The sequence below is a fragment of the Xenopus tropicalis genome, chromosome 9 (assembly GCF_000004195.4).
Source record: "Xenopus tropicalis strain Nigerian chromosome 9, UCB_Xtro_10.0, whole genome shotgun sequence".
Lineage (NCBI taxonomy): Eukaryota > Metazoa > Chordata > Amphibia > Anura > Pipidae > Xenopus > Xenopus tropicalis.
The window spans coordinates 6,091,614-6,114,744 of record NC_030685.2 but is presented as its reverse complement, the minus strand read 5'-3'; the positions used below and the strand labels follow the sequence as shown (position 1 = coordinate 6,114,744).

At 42.8% G+C, this 23,131-nt stretch overlaps 1 protein-coding gene across 1 annotated transcript; it reads right to left on the bottom strand.

The window, feature by feature from the left end:
* Positions 1 to 9,516: 9,516 nt before the first annotated feature.
* On the bottom strand, positions 9,517 to 23,131 carry LOC100491137 (up-regulator of cell proliferation-like). Its single transcript, XM_031893349.1, has 3 exons — positions 23,091 to 23,131; positions 17,265 to 17,562; positions 9,517 to 14,009 (listed from the first exon to the last, which is right to left on the bottom strand). The coding sequence occupies exons 2-3, from the start codon at positions 17,542 to 17,544 to the stop codon at positions 9,517 to 9,519; spliced, it is 4,773 nt and encodes a 1,590-aa protein (XP_031749209.1). The 5' UTR covers positions 17,545 to 17,562; positions 23,091 to 23,131.

Below are 23,131 nucleotides of genomic sequence, written 5' to 3'. Positions count from 1 at the left end.
TAGATCCTCTCAGGTCCCTGTCTGGGTTTCACATGAGGGGTGGGCGTGTCCTAACGGTCCCTGCCAGAAGCACAGTAGGAGGGGGAGAGCCAATCACAGCCCTGCACTCACACAAGCACAGACAGGCTCAGCCTATCCTACAGTGCCGCCGGCCCCCCTGCACAGCCTGGGAACAGAGGCAGCAGGAAGTGGAACGGATGGGTGGGGCTAGTGGGGTATTTGGAGAAATTTTCAATAAATCAGCCTGAAATGCTATTTTTTAAAGCCCATTCCTTCTGTATTTAGATGAGTACAGTTCATTGGGACAATATTGTTTTTCACACAATATTTCCCCTTTAAGGGTACATTGTTTCCCTGTGTGGGGTCTCTATGAATACTATGAGCCACCAAGAGAAGGCTCTCTTTTGGAAACCTGGGATGCAGATTTTACAGGTGTTAAAAGGCAGTTATGCTAAGGACTGTGTAACACATCGGTGGGCTCTGATCCACCCTGTGGGTGCTTTTAGAAGCACATTTATCAATGGGTGAAAGTTAGAAATGACCATTTGATAAATTTTCATCTAAAAGTTCCAAAGGGATGAAAAGAACTTGGGTAAGTTTTTATGAGTTAAATGAGTCCTCTATCAAAAGAAACACAGGATTTCTTGTCTTATTTTGTGTATGCATGTTCTTCTGTGTCAGACTTTCCCTCTTAGAAAAATTCCTTAGGGCATGGCATGAGTCTGCACAGCTCTCTCCTCTCTTGTTCCCTTTCCCATCAGAATTTACCCCCCCTTCCATCAGAATTCACCCCCTTCCCATCAGAATTCAATCCCCCTCCCATTAGAATTCACCCCCTTCCCATCAGAATTCAATCCCCCTCCCATTAGAATTCACCCCCTTCCCATCAGAATTCACTCCCCCTCCCTTCAGAATTCACTCCCCCTCCCATCAGAATTCACCCCCCTTCCCATCAGAATGTGTAATCTGAGCTTCCAGCAGCTAGGGGTGCAGCAGGACACTACTGAGACCAAGCTAAAATGGCAGCTGCTATCTTAAACAAACAGAGGGAGCTTCTAGGGCTGATTACTCAGGTATGGTAAAGCTTTCTGCAGAATAAATATAGTGTTCTAGCTTGTACTACTATTGGCAGTAAAATGCCTTTCCTTCTCTTTTAAGATAAAAAAAACTCACATTTTGATATTCCTGCCCCATGTTGTGTCATTTACTTTTTATGGTGCTGAGAGATACTGTAGTTTACAAGGGAGACGATACAACTAGGATAGGACATATATGGCCTTAAGGGTCCCTTTTGATGTTGTAATGTTATTTCAGCTAAGGTGGTTTTCTTGCTTTTCTATATACTTTTTTTTCCAACCAAGAGTATACAAACTCACTTCTTGGTATGTATTCTCCATAACAAACCAGACATAGTGAGCTTTTCTCAGATCTCTCCATGATTATACAGGGGTGTGTGTGTGTATAATCAGGTATAACTAGGTCCAGTCAAAGGGGCACTAAACCCTGCTGCACAGCACGGCTCAACCAAACGTTACTCAGCTGATGCTGGACTACAAATCCCAGAATAATGTAACATATAATGAAGGGTGAGGCATGCTGGGAGCTGTAGTCCAGCAACATCAGGGCTGTATTCTTAAAGCAATATTGCTCAACACTTTTCCACAGATGTCCAGGGCCAGCAGCTGTATTAATATGGAATCTTGTTTTTATTCAAGCAAAACTTGCCCCCAAGTCAGGAATTCAAAAATAACTGCCTGGTTTGGGGGCACTGAGAGCAACATCCAAGGGGTTGGGGAGCAACATGTTGCCCCTGAGACACTGGTGATCACTGCCCTATAGTGTAATAGCCCAGTAATAAATGGAATAAATCCCTGACATTATTCATAAAAAATGAAAGTATGTTAAATATTAGCAGATGCAGCAGAGTTCCCAATATTAAAGTCCATGTATGCCTTGCTCCTCTGGAACAGATTGGGCTGCGGCACAGTATAGAAATGCTTTTTATTTTTCTCTGCATCCCCAGACTGCAGAACCCCACCCATGCCCTCTCCCTGCTATTGATAAGAATTTCCATCCATATATTTACCTTAGGTCCTTAGAACAAAGCCCATCAGAGTCGGGTCTCTCTATCCATCAGAATCTGCAGTAAATCAAACTGGATAAAAAAAGGAAGGTCCGATTAATATAAAAGCTCATCAGCCCCAGACCGGAGGAAGATGTCTCTCCCAGCTCAGATGTATTGGGCAAAGGCTGCGGAAAGATGATTTTCACTTTCATTTTTAGCTTGCAAGGAAAGCAACGTATTGATTCCCCGAAGTGGTATAAGGGCTGAGCATTATACATTGGGGGATATTGTTGATTAAAGGAGACATATTGGAATATGGAAAACCCCTAACCCTGTAGGCAATTATGAATAATATACGGTGCTGGTTTCCCTTTGGGCTAAACATTAATCCTATCTGTAACAATGGCCCCTTTATTGGAGCTCCCTATATATCCTCTCAGGTCCCTGTCTGGGTTTCAAATGAGGGGTGGGGGTGTCCTAACAGTCCCTGCCAGAAGCACAGTAGGAGGGGGAGAGCCAATCACAGCCCTGCAGTCACACAAGCACATACAGGCTTCAGTTCCCTATCAGGTCAGCCTAGCTGCTGATTGGTTCCTATCCTACAGTGCCGCCGCCCCCCTGCACAGCCTGGGAAAGGAGGCAGCAGGAAGTGGCACAGATGGGCGGGCAATTAACAGGTTGTATGCCTTGAAGAGGGGTTTGTTTATGACTGTGTTGGTTTCCATAGAAACAACTAGCTTTTCTCACATAGTGAGGGGCCTATACCATTCCTTGGCCTTGCATCATAGTATATATGTGTGTAACTGATTGTAATTATACATCTCTAGGATGTGTGCCCCACTTTCTGCCAGAAGTATTACTCTGTTGTCAATTACAAAGTTGCTGATTCCTGTGGGTCAGTCCCCTGTTTTGTTCCACCTGTTGAAGGAGCCGGGCTCCATGCTGGGTTTGAAATCTGGGTTGTACATCAAGGGTTGCAGAGTGTGTGGGTGGTGAGATAACTTGTATATTTCTTTATTCTAATGCCATACCATAAGTGTTGCCTCTATTAGTGGGTGGTTATCTACTGTCGCTGTTGTTTTTTCTTTAGTGCTCCACAACATGTTTTCTAGGGGTGGGGATACAAAGATTTCCTCTAGCTTGCACCTTTTTTCCCTTTCTTTGCTATCCAGTCTGTTATATGGACTAAGTGGGAGGAGACAATATATAAATACACATTAGGCAAGGCTAGTCCCCCTTTTTCTTTTGGAAGAGTAAGGATATTTTATTTCATGCAGGGATCGGAGCCTCCCCATATAAATCTTATGATCATGGACTTTACATTTGAGAAAAAGGATTGTGGGATTTGTATAAGTAACACTTGTAGGAGATATAAGATTTTTGGGATGAACGTCATTTTGATGTCCTGTATCCTGCCAAACCAGGACAAATGAAGCTTGTTCCAGTTGCCCAAGAGGATTCATAGAGAGGATAATAGTGGTAAGTAATTGTCATGGTAACAATTACTTAGGTCTGCAGTTAGCTTATTTCCTAGATATTTTATACCTTAAGTGGCCCATTGAAAAGAAAAACTTTGTTTTAAAGCCAGAGAGGTTCTGACCGTTACAGTGACATTCAATATTTCGGATTTTTTTTATTTCAAATAATTAACTTTAAAGTTGGATAGTTCTCCAAATACTTTAAGGAGGTTTACTGTGTTAGGTAGAGAGATACTATTGTGATACTAATATCTACAGTCAGTATTAAGGTGGCCACACATGTGGCGATCTGACGATGTTTCGTGCGACCATTGGTACAGTTAAGGAGGTAGAAACAATAGGATTTCTACCTCCTTCTGCCGATTCAGCACTGAAGGCAGATTTTGCTCAGGCGCCTTCTATTGTGCCCGATCAAAATCTTTTAACTGGCCCGATCGGCGAGTCGACTGATATCAGCAGGTTCCTGTGATATCAGTTGACTCGCCGACTTGCCATACACGCACCGAATATCGTACGAAACGAGGTTTCGTATGATATTGTCGGTGCGTGTATGGTCAGCTTTGGTGTTTATATATATAGTTTGTGTATGTGAGTGTATAGATAGGTAAGTATAGGCTGTGTGTACTGGGTTTACTTGGAAGGGTTGAACTTGATGGACCGTATGTAACTATGTACAGGTACCATTACTACAGTCCTCTCTTTAGTTTCCCCAGCATCTGTTCCACACACTCAGCCGGCATAGGGACAGTCCCAGCAGCAAGTATGAGAACTTGAACCCATCAGGCAGAGAGACTGTAACTTTATAATGTTATTGATGTGCACTTGTCTGGGGACCTGTAAAACAGTAGGGAGAACACTGAGAAGAACAAGAACAGTGATTGTACAGTGAATTTTACATTACAGAGACATTTCAACAAGTGAATATAAACCTGTAAACCAGTAGGGAGACTCTGCCACTCTCAGGTACCTCACAAGGCCACAGCCCCCTACATTACAGGCAGTTCATTCAGCAGATCCCCATTAACCTATTACAGGATTTATATAACTGGAGGGAAGTGCAGCATAGCTGGAATACACGGCCCATTCCTGTATAACAATCTCAGCACAGTACAAAAGGCAGATCCCACCAATCAGGTAACAGTGTGAGGATTAAATCAGTTTATTCTCCACAGCAGCCATTTTGGATACATGTGCTCTGCCTGTCTTCAATACAAACTTTGGGTAATAGGCTGCACACACTGCAAGAACTGCTAAAAGCATGAAATTGCTATAGCTACAGGGAAACAGGCTGCTGCAGTAAAGAAAGAACCTTTACAATCAACTTTAGAGGAGATTAGAGCAGTAACAGACATCTTATCTGTTCTGTGTAGCTAATGCACTGAGGGGGGGCAGACCAAATGACAGAACATACAGGGGGGTTAGGGAAAGTCTAGTCTGGCAAAGATTCTGCTCAGTGTTTGGCTATGAATTTTACACAGACATTAGCTGGTCTGTCAGAAACTATTTAGAACTTAATTAGAACCTAATAAACAGTAAAACATACAAACTTACTGGTCAGTATATTGGTACAATCCACATGATTTTTCCTGTCAGGAGTTTAACCTCTTGCAGATCAGAGTTATTTGGCAAATATTGATATACTCCAGTTATTTTGTTACACAAGGCATTGTGGGAATTGTTGTCTTATCTGGAGGAAAGCTGAAACTGGTACCCGCAGTCAGATACAGCAGTGCAGGGGTCACAAATGATGGGCCGACATTGGTTAGTAATTATATCTACAGATAACTGTAACATAATTAGACATTAAGTGAGAGAGCTATAGATGGAGGCTCCCATCTGAAGTTTCATCAGGATACAATGGAAATGGTTACATAGTAGTTGAGGCTGAAAAGGGACAACCATCCACTTCAAACATTAATCAGTAAATCCATGCAGCTGATCCAGACAGGGTTGGACTGGGCTGCACTGGGAATAAACCTGGTGGTCCCTGGCCCTGATGGGCGCCACCGACCCAGACCCAATTCCCACTGGTGCTCGTCTGGGCTGCCGGTCTCCCTTCCCTGATGGGCTGAAAGTACTATGGGAGGGGGTCGGGAGGACAGCGGGGGCCGTGGTGGGTCTTTCACCCCCAGTGTGACCCTGGATCCAGAGGAAGGCAAAAAGCAAAAACCCTCTCTGTAGCTGTTTCAGATTTGTCTCAATAGGGGAAATAATAGAGAAATAATCAGTCATGGGCCCCGTGGCATTGAGGGAGACCCAAGAAACTAAAGGTGTTATTTGCAGGTCACATTCGGGGGGGGGGGCTTGCAAGGATTGGACATGGCCTGGGTGGATTGTGAGTCAGGTTGGGGCATAATTGGGTATGGTTGGGGCAAATCAGGGGCATCATTATACACACAACCAGCATTTTATTCATTGCACACATATGTATTATGTACGTCACAACCAGTGGGACAGTTCCATGTAGGATTCAAACCCCTTTAATAATCACTCATCACATGGTGTAAGAAGAGATTTATTATTGGAAATAGTAGATTTCAGTAGAACATGTAACAGTTTAATGATATTGGTGGTTTCATTGCAGCCATGATTGTTTTACAATATTCCCACACCATTTCCTTACAATCATTCGTTTTGATCTACAACAATTCCAGTTTTCATTATATTTTATTTCAGGAACTATTATTATTTATTATAGCAACATGTATTTATTAAGCGCCAACATAATCTGAATTGCTCTACAATAGAATTATATAGTGATCTGTGCAACCTACGGATCTCATTTTATCCGCTCTTCCACCATTTACTCTTCTTCTTGCTTTAATATTTTAAACGTTGCATTGGAGGAAACTTTTTGATTGCTACTGGAGCCCCCAGGCTTATTCCCCTTCAGTACATAGTACATGCAGACAAGGCGGAGTTTAAAAATGCACTAAGGACAAGATGTTATGTTCTGCTATTCCCTGCCCTACTGGTTTGCCTGTAAAGGTTCTTCTCGTTCAGCCTGGGATGAAACATAGCAAACTTTACTAGAATATAGTCCTCCTCATTAGGAGCCTTTGATAGTCAGCATGTTAGTCTCTATGAGGATCATTTTGCTACTTACCATTATCTTGTGACAGTCTATCATTAATTATTAATAAAGGAGAAGGAAAGGCTAATAAAGAGTTAATCTCAAGCTGCAGGCATACCTTCAGTTCTCTCAATAGTGCCCTTAAGTCTCCCCATATTTATCCCGTTCAGATGATCAGAAGCCTCATAGGAAAAAAAATGCTGAGCTCTGTAAACAAAATTCCCATAATGCCTCACTCCTGCACCAAGACCTAGACCCCTGTACATGCCCAGTTTGCAAGACTATGAGGAAACTTTCTGCTGATTGGCTCAGATCACTCATTCCTTGGGGGGGAGTTCTTAGCATTCTTATTGGAGGGCGGAGCAGGAGAGGGGAAAGAGGAGAGAGTTGCACAGACTCTGGAACAGTAATTAAGAACTACATGTTTACATAAAAGGATGCAATAAATACTGTGTTTCTTTTGATAGAGGACTCGGTGCAGCGTTTCTGTGAGTGCTTATGGCTGTATTTACATAGACCTTTCTGATAAAGCTTACTTAGTTTTTACCTTTCCTTCTCCTTCAAAGAGGCATGAAGAAGTTTTGTTTTTTTTCTGTTGTAGATTATTTTGTTTTTTTGTCTTTAGTGCAGTCTGTGCAGAGACAAACACTTTAGGTAGTGGTGGATGTGATTTATGTATGGATTGGTTACAGATCCTTTAAAATGAAGTCTTTGCTGAAGTTTTTTTCAACACAAAATCCACTGGGCTTTTATCACATCTTAATAAATGCTTTATGTTTTGCAAGCTGTCCTGTAATTAATCCCAACTTATCCTAAACCATTAAAGAAGAAGCGAAGGTAAAAACTCAGTAAGCTTTATCAGAAACGTCTATGTAAATACAGCCATAAGCACTCACAGAAACACTGCACTGAGTCCTCTATCAACAGAAAAACAGGATTTCTTGTCTTATTTTGTGGTCACATGTTCTTTGGTATCAGATTTCCTGAAAAATCCTTTAGGGCACAGGCTCGAGTCTGCCCAGTTTGCTCCTTTCTCCCCTACCCTTGTCCTGCTTCCCCTCCCATCAGAATTCACTCCCCCTCCCATAAGAATGTGTAATCTTAGCTACCAGCAGCTAAAGCTGCAGCAGGAAGCTACTGAGACCAAGCTAAAATAGCAGCTGCTTTTTTAAACAAACACACTAAACTTCTAGGGCTGTTACTCAGGTATGGTAAAGCTTTCTGCAGAATAAATATAGAATTCTAGCTTGCACTATTGTGGCTAATCTATCGGAAATAAAATGCCAAAATAAAATAACTGTAATCACAGCAAGTTTGTAATACAATAAGGGTGTGTTGTGTTACACTGTGCAGGTATGGGATCCCTTATCCAGAAACCCGATATTCAGAAAGCTCTAAATTAATAGGGGTCCATCTGCCATAGAGCCCATTATAATTGAATAATTCTAATATTTAAAAGTGGTTTATTTTTTCACTGTTGTAATAAAACAGTTCCTTGTACTTGATGGTAACTAAGCTGCATAAAGCCATATTGGTTACAAACAAATCTTATTAGGTTGGTTTAATGTTAAATGTTTCTAGTAGCTGTAAGGTATTGTGATTCAAGTATTGGGAAAAAAATCCTTATATGAAAAATTCCAGGTCCCAAGCATTCTGGATAATAGATCCCATACCAGTGTATAGCAACATATTGGTATGTGTTGTTGCTATGGTTTAAGGTAGGAATTCAGAATGGAAGATGAATAGGAGAAGCTCTGAGAAGAAAGCTAAACAATTACAAAGTAATAATATACCTGAACCCTCATAGACAATATGTTTTCCTGTCAGGATCAGTGACCCAATAGCGTTCTAACAGTACATATGCTCATAGAAAAAGGTCTCACCCGTAGTATAGTTGGGCCCAGGTGCTCATGCCCCAGACCTTCAGCCAAGGGAAGCCATCATGGATACGTCACAAATGTAAAGAGAGTGCAGGCACTCCGGTATTATCAGTAATGAAAAACGATTGTTCATGAGAAGTAAAAGTAAAATCAAAAAACTTTTAAGTTAACACATGATACAGGGAGCCTTACGCGTTTCGTACCTCCTGGTACTTAATCATAGGCTGAATGAAAATTGACATGGACAAAGTATTTAAGACAAAAGGAGCCAATAGTTTTCTAGAAGTAATTAGCTGGGATCAGTGACCCCACAAAGCATTTTCAGTTTTAGGCTAAAACAAAAGGTACAAGGAAGGCTAATAATTCAATACATTAAACAAAATTGTTCTGATTGTTCATGCAGACAGGCTGAATGATTAGAAGAGCAAGAAGTGAAGGGGAGCGGAGGGTCCTCTTTAATATCCCAACTGCCAGTTAGCATACATTGACAGATATGGTGAGTTGGCCAATTACATTTTAAAGCTATCCAGTTCCTAAACTGACCAATATCCATAGTACATGAATAATAGTCAGAGTACAGCCAGCCATATATGCCACACAAATGGTCTAATTCTGTAGCTGTGTGTATGGCCAGATTTTAAGTTAATTTACAGGCAAACTTACTTTTTACTTAAACCATACACCTCCCTTAGGCTTTGAAGAGCCTGTTCCTCAGTTATCTGGAGCCATGTGTCTGGCACATCACCTGGTTTTGCCTCATATTCATTTGCAAATTCTGTATTCAACTTTGCAAAAATGAATTTCTAGTAGTCTGAGGCTGTGATGCTGGGGTCAGGCTGAATTAGCCAATGTGGATACACTGTACGATATTCACTGTAGTAATGCCATCTCCATTCTGTATCAGCATTGCTGAACCTAGTACCAAATTTAACTTCAATTGAACATATGTCTGTAGACAATGTTTCAAGCTCTGCCCTCTGAATAGGAGATAGGATTTTCCTTATTTTTTTTTTTTTTTTCTTATTTTTCCACTCCCCACACATGCGGCAAAGCATGTGCTCTATCAAAATTATACATTTCTTGAAATCTGTGAACCCAGTTTCTATAGTAACTAGAGGTACATCTTCCCAAACCTTGAGGCTGATGGACAGAGGCAAAGTGCTCCTTATGGTCAGTACCTCCAGCCTCACAGGGGGCCTTGCAGAAGGGACACTGCTTCCCACAGCCAAACACCTTCTTAAACAGCTCTTCCTCTGGTTTCACTGAGGCATTAAATAGTACATCTTCAGTTCTATAGGATTTCAACTCTGATTCCATTGCTTTCTCTGTGTCTGTGAGAAATTCCTCAATGTCCCTTGAAAACTGCTGAATATCTGTGTTGTTCTGAAAAACTATCACTTTTATGGTTTCTTGGGGGATAACTAATTTGCTTTCAAGCATGAGGCAAAATTGGGTCAGAAAGTCAGAGACAGAGGTTCTGTTTAGTAACTCTGGGCTGTGAAGAACTTCCCTGATATCCTTACAGATACGAGTGAGAATATTTACCTGCAACTTCTCTAGCTTTTGCCCATCACTATACCTATCTAATATGTGATCTATAATCCATCTTTTCACAAACCACTGGTACGAGTTAATATACAGCACAAACTGAGAGAAATCCTGTTGCTCCAGCAGTTTTTTAAGCACAGAGAACTGGAAGAAGGTTCTGCTGCGATATTCTGTTCCATTCCTGCTATCCAGAATGTCATCCACAATATCATTGCCAATATGCTGGAAAATATGTTTCATTATTGCCGGCTTCAGGCACAGCTCACAGAACTGCCGGGTTCTGCTTTGTGTTTCATCTTTTTTTTTAAATATAATTTTAAACAGTAACTGATAGTGAGGCTTTAGGTTTTGCAGACAGAGGACGGGATCATTTTCTCTAAGAAATGTATCGTGCATCACCTGGAACCTGGGAGCTGCATTCCCTAAAATATGGAGCTTGATGTCCAACTCAAACCCATGGGTAAAATGAAGATTCTGAAACTCCTTCTCACTGAGCCTACTGCTAATTTTGTGGAGCAGTTCCCGGCAGTAGGTTCTGTCAAAGTCCCCCTTTGTGTTAACTTTTTCTGTTACATACTCACTGCAACTTCTTATCAAAAAAGAAGCAAGAGCGTGTATTTTATCATTAAATTCCTTGGTATACCGTTCTTTAGCTCGTTCAATTAATGAGTACCATCTAATATCAACGTGGCTTTCAGTAACCTTGAACTCCTTTTTTCCAAACTCACCTAAATCTTTTACTCTAAGAATCTTCTCATTTATAGAACTTCCCCTGTTAGCCATGTCTATTCTGATTTCCTGCAGCATTTCCTGACTGATGTTACGTTTCTCTAAAGGATTTCTGGGTAACTCTGATAATGTTCTCTCCCACATACTCTCAAATGTGTCTTTCACCTCCTGATCACCTGGATGGTCTTTATTCCTCCTAAACTTTTCCAGAAGGCTGGTAACATTCTCTTCAATTGTTCTTTGGTAATTGTTTTGGATGTCTTGTAATTGATATTTTTGAGTTTGGATTCGAAAAACATCATCAACTTTGACTGTTGCAGATTGTGCCATTTCTTTCCGCAAACATTTCACATCCTGAGAAAAATCTGCTCTGTACCTTTCTATCAGATGAACATTGTTAGATTTACTTTCAAAATATCTCTCTAAGTTGTCCAACATCTTCTTCTCTTCTTCGCAAAGAAGAATATTCAGATAATCTTTATAACCCACACACAGCCCTGGCTGCAGTTTATCTGCTGACTGATTTTTCATACTGTTCTCAGTGCTAATGAGCCAAGTTTGAACCTCTTTTCGGAAGTCCCATTCCCACTGAGAGTATTTCATTGCTAAGTGATTGTAAGCTTCAGCTACCAGGCTGTTTCTAAAGCTGAAAATGAAATTCTCATGTTTCACAGAGTTCCACAATCCTTTTATCCATTCAATAAAATCACCAATATTATGTGGTTGCCGAATGCTTTTCGCTTTCTCCATGAATTCAAACAAATGTTTTTTCAGTTCATACACATTCTCACTGTAGCCGGAGCTTACAGAAGCCATGGGTGGGACACCGTACCAAAGCCCAGGAATGTACCAACTGTCTAAATCAAGGTTATAATCCATTATATCATGAAAACCTGTGATTCCACTTATTTTTTCCATATTTGCCGCTGTTCTGGTCATTTCATTCAGTTGTTCCAAGATCTTTGTTCTGTCCCTCATGTTCTTATCATTAGCAGAAACATCACTCACATTCTGATGCACAAACTGACACTTGGGTTTTTCTCTTATTGTTTTCATTCTTAGAAATGCATGCACAACAATCTGCAAGATGTCTTTCATGTCAACTGAATTTTCTCCAGCAATATTAGTTATGGTGATATCACTGAGCCCAACCACTAGAGTTGCCAACTCATTGTCATGTTCATAGCTGTCCTCCAGAGAAGCCAGTTCTGGAGCCTTCAGACCTTCAGTGTCAATCACTAAAACAAACTCACAGCCCAGGTTCTTTACTAAATTTTCTTTTACATTAATCAGTGTCATGAAGGCTCCTCGTGTGCATCGCCCACTGGCCACAGGGAACTGCAGCCCAAACATGGTGTTCAGGAGGGTGGATTTCCCTGTGCTCTGCACTCCCAGCACTGAGATTACTCTCATTCTGCATTTCCCTCCTGTTTTATTATCCAGCTCAGTCAGAATGCCTGTAACCCACTGCATAGGGATATTGGAAGCATCTCCATCCATCAGTTCCAATGGGAACCCATCCAGCAGGAGATCAGCTGCTACTTTGGGCAGATCAGTAAACTGCCTTGTTGGACTGATTTGTTTTGTTTTCACCATAGAATACTCTGACTCATAAAACTGCCCCATTTCCCGGAGAAAGTGTTCTATTCCTAAAGAACTGTCAGAGATCTGCTGCCCCAGTTGCAAAAGTTCCACTTTATCTGCTTTATTCATTTCTGATTTAATTTTTTCCTTATATTCTGCTCGCAACTCTAAAATAATTTTTCGGGTAAGGGAATCAAGTGTGAACTTCATCCATTTCAGGAAATAATGTTTCTCTACCTGTGAAAAATGAGTAATGGCAGATATAAATAAAGTCATGCCTGTGGGAAGAGGGTGCCGGTTCTGCTGGTTACGTAATTCCAAGAGCTTCTTTTCCAGCAGAGATTTGTATTGTTTTATAGTTAAATCCCCTTGTTTTCTCATCCGGCACAATTCTTTCTCAGTTTGGGACACCTCCTTCCACAGATCCCCTTGTAGTTTCAGTGTTTCTTTCTTATACTGAACCACATCTTGTATCTCTTTAGTAATTTGTGTGGCATGGGCTTTTGCTGTCTGACAGTCACTGCACGATTCATCTACCTGGAACCCAAATTCTGTGGCCGAGTGTGACATGTCCTCAAGTGTTTTCCTTTTACAGGGGTTCCTCAGAATATTCCTCATAATGTCACGTATCTTATTCACCAGTTCTGCATCATTTGCTACTTTGTCTTTCATTACTATATTTTTTGGTCCAACATTCATAAGGGCAAAACACTTTTTGAAGGATTGTGCAGCCTCTCTACTAATACATTTACCATTTGGAGTAATAATAAAATAGAGTTCTGTGCCAGATTGACTGCACTGTGATAGGGTCTCACTCTCTCTCTCATTAATATTCTCAGCAAATACAAACACTGCGGCTGAGACCTGCATTAGGAAGGCTAACTGGGATTTATTCAACTCTAGATTTCCATGCATATTGGTAACTGCAATGGGTTCTGGGAAATTAAGAGGAGTCTGTTTTCCAACAGGGAAACTCCAGGATATTTCCACTAGGCCATTAGATAACTGCCTGTCAATGTTTCCCCCTGCCATATTTTCATGTATAAAGAAATCATTGTACTGCTGAGTTGGACTGAAAACTTGATTGAGGATTTTAGATTTAGATAATTTACTTTGCCCCAGTCTCACAAAAGAGAAAAGAGGCATGGGTATATTCACCAGGCTTTCCTCTGTAAAAGCCCTGCTCCCTGCTGATGCCTGAGGTCTCCAGCTCCTTACTATGTCTCTCATAGCCCAGAGCATGAAGGTGCATTCTGGGCCATCACCAGCAGGGAGCAGCAGTGGGACAGCAAACTGGCACAGGGACATTTTTGAAAAAATCTCTTGTTGCAAAAACAAATCAGAACAATTCAGAAGAACACAAAGAACATCTAAAGAATTAATGGAGTTAGATACGTGATCTTCAGCATCTACACCAAAAATATCATCCATCGTTTCTTCTCCCCTGGAAACTGTATCACTTTCCAATAGAAGTGTGTCCCTTGCAGTTCTTTCCAGTGCCGCCAGTTTCCTTAGGAGAGTCAAGGGAAGGTCTTGTATAGATTTAGGACCACATTGAGCCATATTCTCTTCTCCAATGTCCAGGATGTCCCTCAGGGTGAGCTTTGAATGTTTATGTTGCTTTATTATGCCAATCAGTGTGTGTCTTTTTCCTGAGGATTGAAAAGTAAAAGTAAAAGTCAGAAAAAAGTCATTATAATTGTCATTATAATTATGGGCCTTTATTTCTATATCTTCAGCATGTTATGCAGTACGTTCAGCCATTCCCAGCAGCCACTGTCCCAGCAGATCACAGGGCCCCGTGCAACAAAATTATCAAGACCCCCCACCTATTTCTAATATACATTTATTAAGAAATCTACTTACTGTTTTTATAAACAGTCCCTTGCCTGCAATTCCCCCCTTCATACCACTAGCGCTGATGGCATTCTACAGCAACTCAATAAGAAAGCAGCCAGTTCCAACAGCTTCAGCCACATCATGTCTGCCTAAAACTAGGTTCAGGGACTAAATTCAAGATTCCTTTATTGTCAATACAAACCATATACCATTATACAGTGTATAGAAATGACGTTTCTCCAGGCCCCCATGGTGCATTGCTATAAGAATAGAAATAACAATAACATAATAAAAACATATAGTACAAGGACAGATATAAAGTGACAGGGGCAGTTGGTATTTTACATGTTCAATGTATGAGTAGAAACAATGCCCCCAATTGTACAGTCCTTTGGTGCTGCAATATAGTATTGTGAGGCAGCGATCATGGGGGTTAGGCTTGCATCATCTGCGCTTATCCACAGAACTAACAATATGGCGGCTGCATGTAAGGGGGTTAAAGGAGAACTAAAGCCTAACTAAAGAAGTAGGGCAGAAATGTTGTACATTGTATTTTGGGTTTCTGTACCAGCCCAAGGTGACCACAACCCCTTAGCAGGGAAGATTTGTGTCCCCAAAGATTCCCCAGTAGCCCCCCATCTTGTTTTCTGCTGATCCCCAGCACTCGCTCTGGGCTCCTGTCACTTACCTGAGCTTAGGGACCCACTCACAATATACTGCATAAATTAGGGATGCACCGAATCCAGGATTCGGTTTGGTATTCGGCCAGGATTTGGCCTTTTTTGGCAAGGTTCAGATTTGGCCAAATACACGGTCCTGGTTGAACCGAATCCAAATTAACATAAATTAGCATATGCTAATTAGCATGTGGAAGGGTGAAATGTTAGGGGGGGTTTGCTGCAGCACCCATCGATTTTTAACCCTTCCCAATCCTAATTAGCATATGCTAATTAGATTTTGGTTCGGTATTTGGCTGAATCTGTCGGGGTGGGTTCGGCCGAATCTGAAAAAGGGGGTTCGGTGCATCCTTAGCATAGAGTATAAATGTAACAATAAAAAGCTGATTAGTAATTCAATCAGATTCACATTACATGACAGATCTCAAACCAGGGCATTTGCATCAGAATTGAATAATTAGCCCTGTAGCATCAGCTTATATGACAAACAACCCTCATTTTCTGCTTGATAATTTGCTCAGCTTCTCACCAGCTGCTCAGACTCTACTGAGCATGTTCTATGTCCCGGACAGTTCCGGGGGGGGACACAAAATCCAACATGGCATTTCTAGCCATATTCATTTGTAGGATTTAGTTCTCCTTTAAATATGTGTTTTGTGTAATGTAGGGGTTCACCATAAGGTGGCCATAAGTGTGGGAATGTAGATATTTAAGATATGCTATAGGGAGCTAGAGAACAGGGGGTGGTCCCTGGCAATATTGAGGGGAGGGACCAGAAGTTATAAAAGGGAGAATATGAGAGGGCGTGGCTGTCTATGGCCAATGGGAAACACCTGCAGGAGCAAGAAGGGGGGGACACTGGGAAGGTACAGCAAGCAAGAAGGAAGACACCAGCTGTGAGTATTGCAGGGTAGCCAGAATAGGGGGGTTTGGAGGGACCCAAGAGCACCTGGCAAGTCTGGTACCATTGGGCTGAGCCCTGTAACTGGGGATGTTCAGTCCCCTTGAGGAAAGGTACTGGAGTCTAAAGGTGGAAGGGGCAAATGAGCAGAGGGAAGGGCAATGTGTGATTACTTGCACCTTGTGTTTAGTGTGGGTGATGAAACTGAGTGGGAATTACTGCCTACACACAAGCTGTCCAGCATGGGTAATGGATTATTAATGTAAGGCTTTTTTCTAAAAAAAAACCATAGCAGTTGGCAAGGGGTGTTATGTTACCAATGACTGGGCAAAGTTAGCATAACGGGGGTTTCCTTGCCCTTTAAGAGGACCATTGCATTGTAAGCAGCATTTGCTTTATATTAGGAAACCATGGTACCTGGAGGGGCCCAACATAATCCCAGTGAGACTGAGCGCGTGCCCTCTGTACAGCTGAATCCAACACACTAACTCTATGGGGCATATTCATCAAAAATCAAGTTTGATGCAAAATGTTAATACTTGTGCGAGAACTTTCTGACACCTCGAATAGTCGGGATTTATTAAAGAATAAAAATGAGAAAAGTTGCCTCTTCTCAAGTAAAAGCTGGGGAGGTTCTAGAGAAATCAATGGGAATTGTCTTAAGCAATTTTACTTATTTATTTTCAAACACTGAAGTTTCTCAGCCTCACTGAAAATGAATGGAACGCTGGGATCCTCGCTAGCGTGCAACTGGTTTCTGCAGGGAAACACTAACTCGACCATTCATTTTCTCTTAGATAAGGCAGAGTTTGAGAAAAAGTTGAGTGAATTGGTTTATATTTCTGTTTATAATCAGGTGAAATGCTTTCCATATTTTATAAAAACACTTTTTTCTGTTCTTAATTAATGCCCCACTGTGTGCTGGGCAGCTTGTGGGGTAGTGCTTAGTAGGGTTGCCTCCTGGCCGGTATCTGACCAGCCATCAGGCACTGGTATCACAAAATGTACTGTATTAGCAGTCAAATTTGTAATGCCCCTTATAACCACAGGCTCACATCTGCTCCGCTCATTTCCCCACTCACTCCACCCATTTTCCTACCCATTTTCTGGCCCCATCCAGCTTTTTCCCCCCGGCTCACCAATGTTCCTGCCCCTTATGTCATAGGCCTTCCTCCAAAATACTGTCCCCCTGACTCGAAGGCAGATAATGGCAACTCTAGTGGTTAGTATTGCTGCTTTGCACTGGGTTCCATTCTAGCCAGAGCACTAGGAGGAGTCTGTATGTTTTCCCCCACACTCCAAATCCTAAACAAAATGACCATAGTTCCTCTGGGCCAGTAAATGCAGAAAATGTATATTATCTGTAAAGCAGAGTGCGGAATATGTCAGCAACATATAAATACATTGGAATAATTATTATTTATTAATTTGATAAGTTTCCAGATCTTTGCAGATTTTTTAACTGTAAGGAGGAAATATTTATTACTCACTCTCTCTTTCCAATACACCAGACAGAGCCGGGAACCTGGGTCTCAGGGTTTCAAGTTGGTCGAGTAATTTCCGATAGTCGGCGTCTCCTCTCTGTAGCACATAATTTAATAACCGTTCCGCTCGCTCTTTGGGGCTCTCAGCTCTACCGATGTGTATATCATTGTCTGGGTCAATGGTGAGGAAGGAATTCGGTACGAGAGTAGCACAGAGAGAATCTTCGCTGTAGATTTCAGTTAATCTCTCTATCAGTCGCTCTATGGTGCCTGCTGCAGGATCCATGATTCCTGTCTGTCCAACCTGCAAATATTTAGCAACAAGGGATTATTAACTTTAACTTATTAACTGAGTGAGTTCCATTATCAGCAGTGAATGATGTATTGGCAGGAGTGAAAAGTTAAGCTGGCCATACATGCACCAGTATTATTATATGAAACTAGGTTGTGTATGGTGGAACGACGAGACGGCCGATATCCCATAAGCCTTGAATATCAGTCGTCTCAGCAATCGGATGGGACAAAAGATTTTAATTGGGTGGCATTGAAGGGCCTGAGCAAAAGCATGCGTTTAGGGCTGAATTGTCAGATAGGGGTAGAACGCTGATTGTTTTTTACCTCCATATCTGATGATTGAGCCCTGAACGTCAGCGGTGGGTATGAACAATGGTCGCAGGAAAGATCATAATTGTAACATGTATGGCCACCTTTAATGTAATGGGGAGGCTGTGTCATAAGTATAGAGAGATCCGGACTAATAAGTCATTTCATTGGCAGATGAGATTCCGTGTGCTTGTACATGCTTGTATCTGTAATGTAAAGTTTTGCCTTTGGAGTTTAACATTTCTACTTGTTCCCCTAATTAGGCCAAATTAGCTGAATCCGTGATGCAGAAGGAACTATCTTTATCAAGAAAGGCCAATCTTACGTAGCTCGGGCTGGTAATATATAGTCATATAAGAAAGTGTACTACAAGGAAAAAGTCTGCCTAATTTAAATGGTTATAAAAATGTATTTGAAATATAAATTCAACTGTCCAGTCTGCCCCCCACAGAACCCCTTTTCTCCCAGGTGAGAGGGTGATGGCAGCTGTAACAGCCACCTGTAATACTGTGACTACCTATGGGGTGCCATTTGTCCCAAGTACGTTTTGTACTTTGTTCAAGAATATTCTGAATAACAGGTCCCATACTATATAGCACAAAATTCATTCTGTCAGAATTACCAATCTGTTCCACAAAACTTGTGTTTTATTTTAACAATATCAATTCTGTGACTGAAAGTTCTTACAATTGGATAACAAATATAATGCTGCACTGACAGAGTGATTGTGCCCAACAGCCAAGTGCAATGATACAATGACAAAGCTGAAAGAAGCACAAACTTAGTGTATCAGTGGAATATTTGTGTATCACACTGTCCATTCCAGTCATCAACTGGCATCAGGTTGGTGCTTGGGATGTACAGTATAATATCTAATATATAATATAAATACTGAGTAGCAAATACATTCATAGCACATTAGTCAGGCTCCTGAGAAACACCAGCAGAGAATACAGCCTATGGGAAGGCTTTGCCAACATGGGAGTGAATATGAGAGCTGCACACACTGTAGGAAGGAGTATAGGAGAGGAGATCAATAAAGCTGTGATCGCCTTGCCCAGGGACCCCAACCTTTTATACCTGTGAGCCACATTTAAATGGAAAAAGTGTTGGGGAGCAAAACAAGCATGAAAAATGTTCCTGGGGGTGCCAATAAGAGCTATAATTGGCTACTTAATAGCCCCCTGTGTGGGAATGGCAGCCTAAAGAAGGTTCTGTTTGGCATTATACTTGGTTTTTATGCAACCAAAACTTGCCTCATAACCAGAAATTCAAAAATAAGCCCCTACTTTGAGGCCATGGGGAGCAACATCCAAGGGTTGGTGAGGAACATGTTGCCCCCGAGCCATTGGTTGGGGATCACTGACCTTGTTGGTATTGCAGTGCTAACAAAGGGGAACCAGAGAAGAAGGAGGAAAGGGTCTGGCACGGTGGGGGTGGCCAAGTTATGGTGCATCAAGGTATTTATTCTTTTCCAGAAGATTGAACCCGTGAGCATTGGGCACAAATCCCAAGGGGTGCGGCAAGTGCATTGCTGGTAAAGAATGTGTTCTCTGTGCTTGGGGGTTTTTTTTGTTTGCTTTTTGGCTCTTTGTACCATGCCCCTCTCCATACCAAATAAACTGGTCTTTCAGCAATCCACAATGAAAACAAGACTGAAATATCTTGAATTTTTTTTTCTGTCACTTGATCTTTTAAATTGTAAACATGACAATGACTTGGCCGCAGAAAAGCAGCAGCGTGTTTCTGTAAGGGCTGTACTTCTGCGCACGTCTCTTTATCTCTTCTATAGGGGTCATTTATGGCTGCAAGTGCAGTCTACAAAGTGCAATTTCAAGTCACCATGTTGTTGACCCGTAAGGCAGCATTTCCCCCACTATTCCATTGTAATTATTCCCACTCCATGCACTTTATGCATCCACTTTAGTGCAACCATACTGGCTGTGTTTGTAAATGACCCCTTATATCGCTGCCTGTCTGTAGCTATTCAGAGCCCTGACCCTTAGGGCCATGGCAGACGGGGAGATTAGTCGCTGCGTGACAAATCTACCTTGTCACTGGCAACTAATCTCCCCAAAATGGCATCCCACCGGCTAGAATGTAAATCGCCAGTGGGGTGGCGATGGATGGAAATTGATTTCTTCCAACATTTATTCTAAGGGCCGTGGCAGACAGAGAAATTAGTCACCGCGTGACAAATCTCCCTTGTTGTAGGCAACTAATCTCCCCAAAATGCCATCCCACCGGCTAGAATGTAAATTGCCGGTGAGATTTCTCAAAATTGCATTGTCTCCCGTGGGATGTCATTTCGGGGAGATTAGTTGCCTGCGACAAAGGAGATTTGTTGCACTGTGACTAATCTCTCTGTCTGCCACAGCCCTTAGAATACATGTTGGAAGAAATCAATTTCCAGTTAAAAATCTAGAATTCAGGCTCCTGAAGTTACTAGCAGCAGTTTTTGATGCCCTAGTAACCAGCAGGGCACTGCCACCCGAGGCAAAGTTCTTACCTGATGGGGAAGAGGAGCCATATTTCCTTGCCTGGCTAGGGGGCTGGGTGTTCTCTACACTGCTTCAAAAAGTAAAAAGACAAAACGGCAAAATACAAAGCACTGTCATGTAAGGGGGCGTTTAGTAAGAGCACTTAGGCTGATGCCACATGTAGCATTTTCTTGGAAAGCCGAACAAATGCCGCTATGCTGCAAAAAATTCTATTTGTGCCTGTACCCAGAAGCATGAAATCCCCCCGGGTGCGGGCACACACAGCCGATATGCACCAGAAATGTGTGATATCGGCTGTGTGTGTCTAGTGGCCTTGGTGGTTTCCTCTAGACTCTGTGTGTATCTTCTGTGGGACTTGTTATAACCCTTGTACCATGCAGAGTGGAGTGGTATTGAACCCTTCAAGCCTGCTCATACCCAGTCACCTACCATTCCCTGGGGTCCAGAGCTCTGCTGTTGCTGTAACAATGTATTCACCAGTAAAAACTAAGTGTAATCTAATTTTTTGGTTCGTTTAGTAAACATTTGTACACATAGCAGGAAAACAAAAAGAACTATTTTCTTCCAGAGCAGATCACTCGTTACACATGTATATTCGTTTTTGACTTATTTGTATATATAATTGCTATTAGAAGTAGTGCATATCAGTCTTTTTCTATTCCCTGCCCTGGGGGCTCCGGCATATGAAACAATGTAACACAAGGCAGCAGCCTGACAGACCTGACTCGCTGGGGGAGACTGACCCCTGAAACACTGTAACACAAGGCAGCAGCCTGACAGACCTGACTCGCTGGGGGAGACTGACCCCTGAAACAATGTAACAAAAGGCAGCAGCCTGGCTGACCTGACTCGCTGGGGGAGACCGACCCCTGAAACAGTGTAACACAAGGCAGCAGCCTGGCTGACCTGACTCGCTGGGGGAGACCGACCCCTGAAACAGAGTAACACAAGGCAGCAGCCTGGCTGACCTGACTCACTGGAGAAGACTGACCCCTGAAACAATATAACACAAGGCAGCAGCCTGACAGACCTGACTCGCTGGGGGAGACTGACCCCTGAAACAATGTAACACAAGGCAGCAGCCTGACAGACCTGACTCGCTGGGGGAGACTGACCCCTGAAACAATGTAACACAAGGCAGCAGCCTGACAGGCCTGACTCGCTGGGGGAGACTGACCCCTGAAACAATGTAACACAAGGCAGCAGCCTGGCTGACCTGACTCGCTGGGGGAGACTGACCCCTGAAACAATGTAACACAAGGCAGCAGCCTGACAGACCTGACTCGCTGGGGGAGACTGACCCCTGAAACAATGTAACACAAGGCAGAAGCCTGACAGACCTGACTCGTTGGGGGAGACCGACCCCTGAAACAATGTAACACAAGGCAGCAGCCTGACAGACCTGACTCGCTGGGGGAGACTGACCCCTGAAAAAATGTAACACAAGGCAGCAGCCTGACAGACCTGACTCGCTGGGGGAGACTGACCCCTGAAACAGTGTAACACAAGGCAGCAGCCTGACAGACCTGACTCGCTGGGGGAGACTGACCCCTGAAAAAATGTAACACAAGGCAGCAGCCTGACAGACCTGACTCGCTGGGGGAGACCGACCCCTGAAACAATGTAACACAAGGCAGCAGCCTGACAGACCTGACTCGCTGGGGGAGACTGACCCCTGAAAAAATGTAACACAAGGCAGCAGCCTGACAGACCTGACTCGCTGGGGGAGACCGACCCCTGAAACAATGTAACACAAGGCAGCAGCCTGACAGACCTGACTCGCTGGGGGAGACTGACCCCTGAAAAAATGTAACACAAGGCAGCAGCCTGACAGACCTGAATCGCTGGGGGAGACCGACCCCTGAAACACTGTAACACAAGGCAGCAGCCTGACAGACCTGACTCGTTGGGGGAGACCGACCCCTGAAACAATGTAACACAAGGCAGCAGCCTGACAGACCTGACTCGCTGGGGGAGACTGACCCCTGAAACAGTGTAACACAAGGCAGCAGCCTGACAGACCTGACTCGCTGGGGGAGACCGACCCCTGAAACAATGTAACACAAGGCAGCAGCCTGACAGACCTGACTTGCTGGGGGAGACTGACCCCTGAAACAATGTAACACAAGGCAGCAGCCTGACAGACCTGACTCGCTGGGGGAGACTGACCCCTGAAAAAATGTAACACAAGGCAGCAGCCTGACAGACCTGACTCGCTGGGGGAGACTGACCCCTGAAACAATGTAACACAAGGCAGCAGCCTGACAGACCTGACTCGCTGGGGGGAGACTGCTGCTTTCAATACCAATTACATTTACACATCAAATTTTGAATAAACTGATATTGGAAAGCTGCTTAGAATTATGTTTTCTTTTATTAGGCAAAAACTTATTGTTGGGGTTGACATGTCCCTTAACAGTAAATGCAGCCCCATAAAAATGAAGACAAATGACTGTCTCCCACCCTGTACCCAGATTAACGAGGGATAATCGTTATCACTGTTTGTCACAAAACTCCAATAATACCATCAATTCCTCCCATTACCTCTAAAACTAACAATCACTACCAATACAACTGAGTGACTAATATAAATACACACTGAGGGCTTGCCCTGCTGGAGGTGATTGGGCTGCAGCACAGTACAGAAATGCTTTTCATTCCCATTGTCGCCACTGAGCCCCCGGAATGCAGATCCCCCCTCCGTGCCCATTTCCACCAGTATATTTACCTCAAGTCCTTTGAACAAATCCCATAAGAGCTGGGTCTCTT

Excerpts from the sequence above, each read along its gene's own strand:
- LOC100491137 (XM_031893349.1), bottom strand. The coding sequence starts at position 17,544 with ATGGATCCTGCAGCAGGCACCATAGAGCGACTGATAGAGAGATTAACT. Across the intron at positions 14,010-17,264 it reads TGGTGTATTGGAAAGAGAGA|GAAAAAGACACACACTGATT; the intron begins GTGAGTAATAAA and ends TTCAATCCTCAG.